At 33.2% G+C, this 9278-nt stretch overlaps 1 protein-coding gene and 1 non-coding gene across 2 annotated transcripts; one reads left to right on the top strand and one right to left on the bottom strand.

Annotated features, from left to right (window-relative positions):
- Window positions 1–1777: 1777 nt before the first annotated feature.
- Window positions 1778–4976, bottom strand: LOC137810665 (uncharacterized). Its single transcript, XM_068612052.1, has 4 exons — window positions 4401–4976; window positions 3153–3360; window positions 2325–2816; window positions 1778–2233 (listed from the first exon to the last, which is right to left on the bottom strand). The coding sequence occupies exons 1-4, from the start codon at window positions 4924–4926 to the stop codon at window positions 2149–2151; spliced, it is 1311 nt and encodes a 436-aa protein (XP_068468153.1). The 5' UTR covers window positions 4927–4976; the 3' UTR covers window positions 1778–2148.
- A 71-nt stretch (window positions 4977–5047) lies between these two features.
- Window positions 5048–5121, top strand: TRNAV-AAC (transfer RNA valine (anticodon AAC)). Its single transcript has one exon. It is a non-coding gene; the product is annotated as a tRNA-Val (tRNA).
- The last annotated feature ends 4157 nt before the right edge of the window (window positions 5122–9278 follow it).

Below are 9278 nucleotides of genomic sequence, written 5' to 3'. Positions count from 1 at the left end.
CACCCAAATTTATTGGTCCTTATCAAATTCTTGAATGGATTTGTTCTGTTGCATACCAAGTTGCTTTAGCTCCAAACGTTTCAAAACATCATAATTTATTTAATGTGTCCCAGCTTCGTAAATATATTCATGACTATCTTCATGTGATAGAACATGATATAGTAATTCAAGAAAACCTTACGTATGTGTTTTTTTGTGAGGATCGAAGATATAGGATTAAACAACTTTGAAAAAAAGGACATGTCTCTCGTAAAAGTATTGTGTAGTCAATAAGAAAAAGTTTATGCAACTTGAAAATTAGAAAGTAATATACAAGAAATGTATCTCTTTACAACCAAGTGAATTTTGTGGACGAAATTCAAAAAAAAAAAAGGAAAGAAGTAATGTAACATCCCTATTTTTAAATAACTATATTAATTATTTTATTCTTGTTTTAAAATAAGAGTTAGAAAATTTTATGTTTTAACTATTGTGATTAAATTCATATAATATATATATATATATATATTCTATTTAGATAGTAGATAAAGTATAAATATTAAAAAATAAATCAAATAGTTTTTAATAAATATTGTGACTAAAAACATAATAATAAAAGTATATAATAATAAAAAGGCTTAAAAGGTGCTTCTAGTTTATCAGGTTTAATGTTATGAATTTCACCCTTCAACCAGACGCAAATAATGAAAAATTCCATCCCTTTTCATCATTAAAATTCCCTTTGTTTCTAGGCACGAATTTTCGACGTAAAGCAGAATGATAAAAAAAACATCTTTTGATAATCAGATACTGGGTTAATCAATTTCCATAAATTTTGCGAGAATACAAGTCAATTATAACGAGGCTGTTTCTTCCTGTAACTCTACATATTCTTCTCTCATCTCCATAACATATTTTAGAAAATTACATAATTTAAAAGTTTTTTTTCAAATTCGTAATTAGCTTCCGAATTACATAATTTAGAAAAAAATTTCATATACATGATTAGTTTTCAAATTATGTAATTCGGAAGTCTTTTTTAACTTCCAGATTACATAATTTAAAAGCCTTTTTTCAAATACATGTTCGGATTACATAATCTAAAAACTATTCTATGAGAGTGACAAAAAAAAGTAAAAATGTATTTCCACGTTGCGTATGGAAGTGGCAGAAAATCCTGATGTTGGAAGAAATGGTCTTATAAAATGGCAAAAATGCTCTTCAAGGAGGCGACCTCCCCAAGTCCAACTTGAAGTAGTGGCAGAAAATTTCCATGACTGAAATTGGATTAGTCGGTAAATCGTCTTTCGATAACAGCACACTTGTCATTAATGAAACTTATTCCGTCACGTACCTCATGGCCTCAATTTCTACACAGTCCATTTCTTCCTCGTATTTATGTCATTAATTTTATGGAAACACATTTTCACTGCATGCACGTTTCCTTGTTTCTAAAATTTAAAACAAAGTAAAAGTGAAAAAAATCATATAATTATTTCCATTTTTAAGTTTAAATTTTTTTAATTAAAATTTGTTTTAAAAAAAAGCCTTTAGAAATAAACTACTCAAACACGTTTGTTTTTCATTTTAAAAGCAAAAAGAAATTATGAAACAGAAGCTAAGCTCGTAGTTGTTACTTTATAACGATACTTATGGCTAATTACAAAAATCAAAAACTCATGCATTAATATAAGAGGAATTAGAAAATAAAAATGTTCAACAAATATATATATATATATATATATATATATATATATGTGTGTGTGTGTGTGTGTAAATAAAACTACCATAAGTGGAATTAGAAAGACAATGTTGGGAATGATATTAGATTGAAGGACAGGAGTGATACAAAAGTGATAGATATTTAGTCCAACTGGAATATTTTACTTATACTTCCCCCTTGCGTGGAACTATACACTAAAACCCCTCAAATCCCACCAATGCATTGAAATGCCAACAAAAGAATGCTTTGATATTCATAAAAACAATAATATAGGATCACCAAATTTTTCGACAATACTCCTATGCTACAATTTGATTCCGCACTAAATCTAAAACTGATATCCATGGTCAACTATAAAGTCCCATTGCATGAATACGACTTTAGTTTTTGGACCGTACTTGTGTGTTAAGATTTAGACTATGCCAATCTCAGCTCATTAGCAAATACTAACTATCTTTTGAAGCAAGTGTAGCTTTTAATCCGTACTTGGAGAAAACACTACTTAATACAGCCTTCTCCCTTATCTTTAACCTGCACCAGAATCAAACAAGAACACATGAGAAAACAACACAAAAGCATGAAAGTCGTGCTAAGGCTACATTAAAATGCACAGGGAAATCACCTTCTTGAGGATCCAGGAACATTCAAATCTTTTTTGGCTTTCTCTTTGGAAGTTGGTTTTTTCTTTCGCGCATTTTCTTGTTTAACCTTGGCTTCCGCTGTGGAGTTTCTGTCAACCTGCTCTGAGGGAGGTGAATTAGTTTCAGGACTGATCCTCAATTCCGCACTATCATCATCATCCACTCTCAAAGCAGTGACTGACTCTTGAATACCCCCATCGTCTTCCTGTTCTTCTCCATCCATCAGATTGTCCAGGTCATCCAAATCATCTGAATTGGTTTCATCCCATGAACTGAGGGCAGAATCATCATCGCTGTTGGAATCCTCGTTTGAATCTTCTTCAAAGGTGGTGACCATGTTTTCTGGAGCAGCACTTAGGTTTTCACTTATTTTCAGAGGTGGAGATGAAGAATGGGCATTTAGAAGCTCGCATTTAATCTGCTTCTGAATTTTCCCAAATGTTATAGTTTGTCCTGTGTATAACTCCACAAACCTGAGGGACAGAACAATGGAATTAGTAAGATACTAGCACAGTAAAAACAACTTCAACATGTGTCCCAGCAGGAAATTCTTTCAATAACAAAAACACAACAATTAAAAATTGCATAGATCCTTATGTCACACATATTCGCCAATTTCATTTTAGCCAGTTAAAGTAACAAGAAGAAGCTTCAATGAAAAAAATAACCACTCTCTTAATTTTCTTATTACAGAACATCTTGCACTTCATGAAATAGACTAAACTTACTCTTCCCTTATTCTCCATTATTATTTTCTTGGGGTTGGGGGTTGGAAGCAGACACAATATTGAGGTTATAATATAACTCACCTAACTGCATCGTCTTTACGCTTGAAATCAACAAAAGCAAAACCTTTGCAGATTGGATCCCTTGTCTTTTTGTTTCCAATAACAGCTGGGACAATATTAATTATGCCCGGAATCCCTTGCAAAGCTGATTTCAGATCTCTAAGGATGTTTTTTTTCTTTGGTAGGTTCACCAATTGCACTCGACTTCCAATTGGAACCACTTTGGCATCTGCAAAGTTCCATGTAAATAGATCGCCAGATTTCAAATCTTAGGCTCAGTGTAATAAATTAAAAGCAAACACTTTGCAACTCAATACTTCGGGCATTGATTTGTCTTTTATCCAAAAGCCAACAGACAACAACACAGAATATATGATACTTGACCCCAGCATTTATTCTCACAAGTCTTTAAATTTGTCTCAGTCACCGTAAAACAATGTAGTTAGTGCATTCCACGATGAACAGAATCACTGTTTAAAACACAGCAATATCAGGTGAATTCCACCTTATTCACACAACATTTGATCTTGTTTGAAATAAACTTCTCCATGAGCACTTACGAGAAAAGAATATAAGAATGTAAAATGAAATGAACTTTTCATAAAAAAAATATCGTGTGCATAAATTACAATAAATATTGAAAAGTCTAAGTTAATTTGAACTTGTGAAAAAGTCCCCTTTATTTTACCTCTTTCTTTTCTTTCTTATTAGTAATTTAATGAAGTTTATTCAAATAAAACAAAAGCCAAAATCCTATGGGACTAACAACAAAATTCAGTTTCCAGAAGAGAGTGCCGATACCATTCTTCAATGCATATACATTTACTCATGTAACCAAACACATGGAAAAAAAGGCTTATCTAGCCATGGACAAAATGTAGATATAGTTTCTTGTTTTTGGTATTATTCTCCCATTAGAGTTAGATTTGTCGCGTGCATAGCACAATTTTTGTATTAAAGGACAACATAAATTATCCAAAATTAAACTTCAAGTCTAATTAAAAAAACAGTACCAAAAACACCTAAGCAATTGCCTTTTGTAGTAGCCAGTCACACAACAAAACTCAAACAGCAATATCTACACAGGTTGACATGCACGAACGAAAAGAAAAAACAAAACGCTTTACACAAACACTGGCAAGAAACACAACACATGACTAAAGGCATGAACATAACCCCAAAGCAAATAACCGAATAATTTCACCAAACCAATCAACTATGAACTAATTTGAACAAAACAACCCAAAAAACGGATTATCAGTGGCTAACCTTTCTTCTTTTCATCTTTTTCATTGGAAGCATGCTTCACAGGGTTGCTCTTAAGCCTCTTCAAGTTCTCAGCCTGAGCTACTCTACTCTGCTGAATTTCCTCGAGCAGCTTATCCTCAACTGAAGTGTCGTACACTTTCCCTTCACCAAAGCCCTTTGGTCTCTTCTCGAACCATTTATCCATCTTCTCCAACGGAAGCATCCCCTCATCATCGTCATCATAATCAAATTCTTCTTCTTCGCCCAATTCATCACTTAAATCATCGTCGTACTCCTCCTCGTCTAAACCATCATCTGCCACGGTGATTTCAGAGCCTCCAGTAAGTTTCTTTTTCGCGGCGACCGCGACAAACGCGCTGCCGGAACGCTTCGCGCAGGGTTGCCGGAATTGTCGGAACACGAACTTCGAAACGAAAGAGAAATGAGAACTAACGGCACGTGAGGGAGCCAGAGAGTGACACATGTGAGCTCGAGAGAGAATAGGTACCGAATTGTACGGTGCCGGAAATGTAGTTGAACGGAGCATTGTTCTTCTTCTACTTCGTCTTTTCGATACGTTACCCTCACAAGAATAACTTGAGATACGGGGTATATAACTTTTATGTTATATTTGTGATATATACAAAATAGAAAACAAACAACAAAACGGTGTCGTGGTGTAGTTGGTTATCACGTCAGTCTAACACACTGAAGGTCTCCGGTTCGAATCTGGGCGACGCCACATTTTTCTCTTTAATATTTTGAAATTCTTTTTAATCCATTATAATTTTTATTATAACCTATAATAATTAATAAAGAGATATATTTTAAACTCTAAACCCTTTTTCATTTGAAATTAAATCTTTTAAATAAAAATTAATGTATAGATATGAAAATGAAGGGAAACTTTTATACTTTATAATTACGAATAAAAGAAAATTCATTTTCACGTATCTTAAATAATAAAAAACAGCATGAATAATTTGTTAGTAATTTTATTATAAATTTAAATTTTATTTTTAAAACAAAATGGTCGAGTAGAAGTAAGAAAGTAAAGGGTAGACTTTTCTACTTAATAGTTATCAATGAAAATCACAATCTAAGGAAAGAAAGAGAATATGAAAATAGTAAATTCTATTCTATAAAAAAATCTCTAAAATGTTCACTTAAATTTATATAAAATACTTATTGTAGATGGGCTCTGGTTTTTATTTTATTTTCAAGTGTTTCTTACTAGGCAGTTTCTTCCTGCACCCCCACATTTTTCTTCCTGCACCCACGCTCTTATGAAAAGACTAAATCACCCTTATTAGTTTTTAAAATTCCAAAAATATTCTTAATCTAAAAAAACCCTAAAGAGGTGCAGACAAGGATGCTCTCTTGCGCAGCCGTGTCTTTCATGTTCCAGTAGTAGCACGCTTTCATGTTCTAGCAGTAGTGTGACACCTCCAAATCCTTCTCTTTCAATCACACATTTTTTGTTTGTGATTTACAGTGCTTTTGACAAAGGTAAGTAAATTTCTTTGCTTTTGGATCTGCACATTCGTTTTTTTTATGGATTTTTGTTTCGTAAGTGTTTTCTTCCATTCCAGATTATAGAATCCGATAGAATTTCGGATCACAAAATATGGTAAAATCTTGAATTTTTGCTTCTGGTAAAATCCTGGATTTGTGGTTCCAGGAAGATTACAAATTTGTGGTTCTGGGAAGATTACGAATTTGTAGATCCAGAAAGGTTCCGAATTTGTGGATCCGGGAAGGTTCTGAATTTGTGAATTTGTTTTTATGGTCATCCTTTCTTCAACATATAAAACTTCATCAAAAGATTTTTTCTATCTTCAAATATGATTTGCAATGAGCTTCTTTTTTTCTTCTTTTAATATTTTTTTTTGGTCTATAGTTTATTTATATTTGTTTAGTAGAAATGATACAATGCTTTTTATTTCTCTCTCTTTTGGTTTCAATAGAATTTTATATTTGTTGCTTTTTGTTTGTATTGGTTCAACATCTTATTCATTAGTTTGTAATTTGGTTTAACTTGAATGGTGTAATTGAACAGTAATGGTGAAGACTAAGGGAGGAGGTTCACAAGGTAATCGTCTACATCCCACAACCTTTGTTAGAAGAAGACATGTTAATGAAGATGAAAAACATGAAGAACATGGATAATGACTTCTCAATATTATCATCATCCCACAAATCAACCCCATCATATAATTCTTGTTCAAATTAATCACTACTAACCATGCTTCTACAAATAAAATAAAAAATGAAACAAAATCATTGCATTTCGGATCCATGAATCCATAAGTCAAAAACATTATTCCGGATCCAACAATCCATAATTCAAAAAGACCATTCCGGATTCAGAAATCCATAACACAAAAAAACAATTCCGGATCCACCAACCTGTAATGCAATTTACACTTCCGGATTCAACACTCCGGAAAACAACAATTTATGATCTTTTACCTTCCAAAACATCCCCTCATCCGGAAAACACAATTTAATCAATTCCAGATTCATGAATCCAGAATATATTACCGGATCCCGATATCCGGTAGCCCCTTTTGAAATTATAGGTCAAGGTTAATGTTGGAATATTTAAAATTGTGGGGGTGCAGGAAGAAAAACGTGGGGGTGCAGGAAGAAGAAGCCTTCTTACTATTCTAGAAAGCGCATTAAATTCAACGAAAAATGTAATGGGCTTTTGTTTCCTGCATCCCCATAATTAGTAACTGCACCCTATATTAAGAAAAAAAATTAAAATATTCTTTCTTATGAATTGTGCCAGTGCTCCTATCACTTTCTTCTCCATCATGATGCACTCTTACATCCGTTTTGTTTTCAATTGTGATATTTTTTAAGCATATGGAAGAGTAAGTGTCAACCGTGTTTGAATTTAGGTGAGTATACTGATTTAAGGAAAGAGAAAAGTGAGAGTGAATTGTTTTTTTTTCTTTTCTCACATAAGTGTGAAGAAAGACAAGGTAAAATATTTTATCATAGTGTCATTTGTATTTGTATATAGAGTTTGTTTTCATATGGAGTACTTGTTTCTTCTGCTTTCTTTGTTTGGACATGTACTATAATCTTCTTCTTCTTTTTTTATTTATGAAAAGTGGTAGATAATTGATTAATGTTACTTTTCCGTGTATAACTAATTGATTCATATAAAAAATATAGATAATAATCGATTATCTTATACATTAATTAGTTTACAAGTGGTATAAATATTTTTAAATATGTCATATTTCTTTTTTCAAATATTTTTAAAGAAAAGGGTAAAATTTTAAACTTAATCGCATCACTCGCAAATTTCAATAAAAAAATTTCTCAAATTCACTTTAGATACTTTAATTCAAACAACTTCACTTTCTTCGTACTTTTCTCTCAAATCACTTCTAATTCACTCCCTCAAATCTTCAGACATTCAGTCTCTAATCCAAACAAAGCATTGGAAAGGAAGTGTGATAAAGATAAGAGAGAAGAGAAAAGGTTTTCATAGAAAACTGATATTATTGCATACTTCTAACATAATACTATACTCACCTATATATACACAGAGTACTAGAAAGAATATATACAAGGTTACATATGGGTACCTTAACACCACCTCCCCCTCCCCCTAAACTCATGGTTGGATTAACCATAATCATGAGTTTATCCTGTACATGAAGAAACAATAGGCCAGAAACAAGCTTGGTAACATGATCAGCAACTTGAAACCGTGCAGGAAGATGAAGAACTTGGATTTTCTCATTACGAACGTAATCACAAACAAAGTGCAAGTCTAGTTCAAAGTGTTTTGTTTTAGAGTGCATAACAGGATTCATACTTAGAAGAACAACGCTAAGATTATCATAACAAAGCTTTGGTTTTTGGATTTTGAATGCACAACTCAGAGAGAAGAGACTGAATCCACACAATTTCAACAAGGAGAGCTGCAACCGCGCGATATTCTACTTCCGTACTACTTCTGGAAACCGTGTTCTGCTTGTAGGGTGTCCAAGAAACAACGTTAGAGCCCATGTAAATGCAATAGCCAGTAGTGATTTGCAGTCATCAACATTGACACCCCAATCTATATCTTCAAAGCCAATGAGAGAGGACATGGAGTTGCGACAAAGGAACAATACATGTGTAATAGTGCCACCAAGATAACGTAGAATTCGCTTCACAACTTGCCAGTGGTGGAGCTTAGGATCATGCATAAAGTGAAAAACATGATTAACAGAGTAAGAGAGCTCTGACCTAGTTATAAGAAGATATTTAAGTGCACCGACAACTAACAGATATAGAGAAGGATCATGGAAAGTTTCAGAAGAATTTTGTTGGAGTTGAGAATAGGATGTCATAGGAGCGGGTTGCGGTTTAGCATGTAGCATAGTTGTTTTCTGTAATAACTCACGTATGTATTGTTCTGGAGAGAGGTGCATGTCACCAACAAATGTTCGAGAAATTCCTAGAAAGTGGTGAAGATTACCCAAATCCTTTAACGCGAAAGAAGAACTCAAAGTGGTAATTAGATTGGTAACTTCTATTGATGAAGATGTAGTGATGATTATATCATCAGCATAAACTAGAACAAACATAGTGTAAGATGATGTAAATTTAATCAACACAGAGGTGTCACTTATAGTAGAACAAAAACCAAGATCATGTAAAGTTGTGCTGAGTTTAGAAAACCAAGACCTGGGTGCTTGGTTGAGGCTATATATAGCCTTGTGTAACTGACATAAGTGAGTTGGATAATGTGAGATGAACCCTGGTGGTTGTTGCATATAAATGTGTTCAGTGAGATCACCATGGAGTAAAGCATTATTAATGTCCATTTGACGAATGGTCCAATTATTTGCAACAGCGTGCGAAAGAACTATGCGAATCGTGGTATGTTTG

The sequence above is a fragment of the Phaseolus vulgaris genome, chromosome 2 (assembly GCF_000499845.2).
Source record: "Phaseolus vulgaris cultivar G19833 chromosome 2, P. vulgaris v2.0, whole genome shotgun sequence".
In the NCBI taxonomy this organism is placed as follows: Eukaryota; Viridiplantae; Streptophyta; class Magnoliopsida; order Fabales; family Fabaceae; genus Phaseolus; species Phaseolus vulgaris.
Note: the sequence above shows the minus strand (reverse complement) of the source record. Positions and strands in the feature narration are given on the sequence as shown.

Bases quoted from the DNA above. Each gene is read 5' to 3' on its own strand.
- LOC137810665 (XM_068612052.1), bottom strand. From the start codon at position 4,926: ATGCTCCGTTCAACTACATTTCCGGCACCGTACAATTCGGTACCTATT. The intron at 2,817-3,152 runs GTGAGTTATATT...TCTGTCCCTCAG, and splicing joins CGTAAAGACGATGCAGTTAG to GTTTGTGGAGTTATACACAG. The intron at 2,234-2,324 runs GTGATTTCCCTG...ATTCTGGTGCAG, and splicing joins GTTCCTGGATCCTCAAGAAG to GTTAAAGATAAGGGAGAAGG.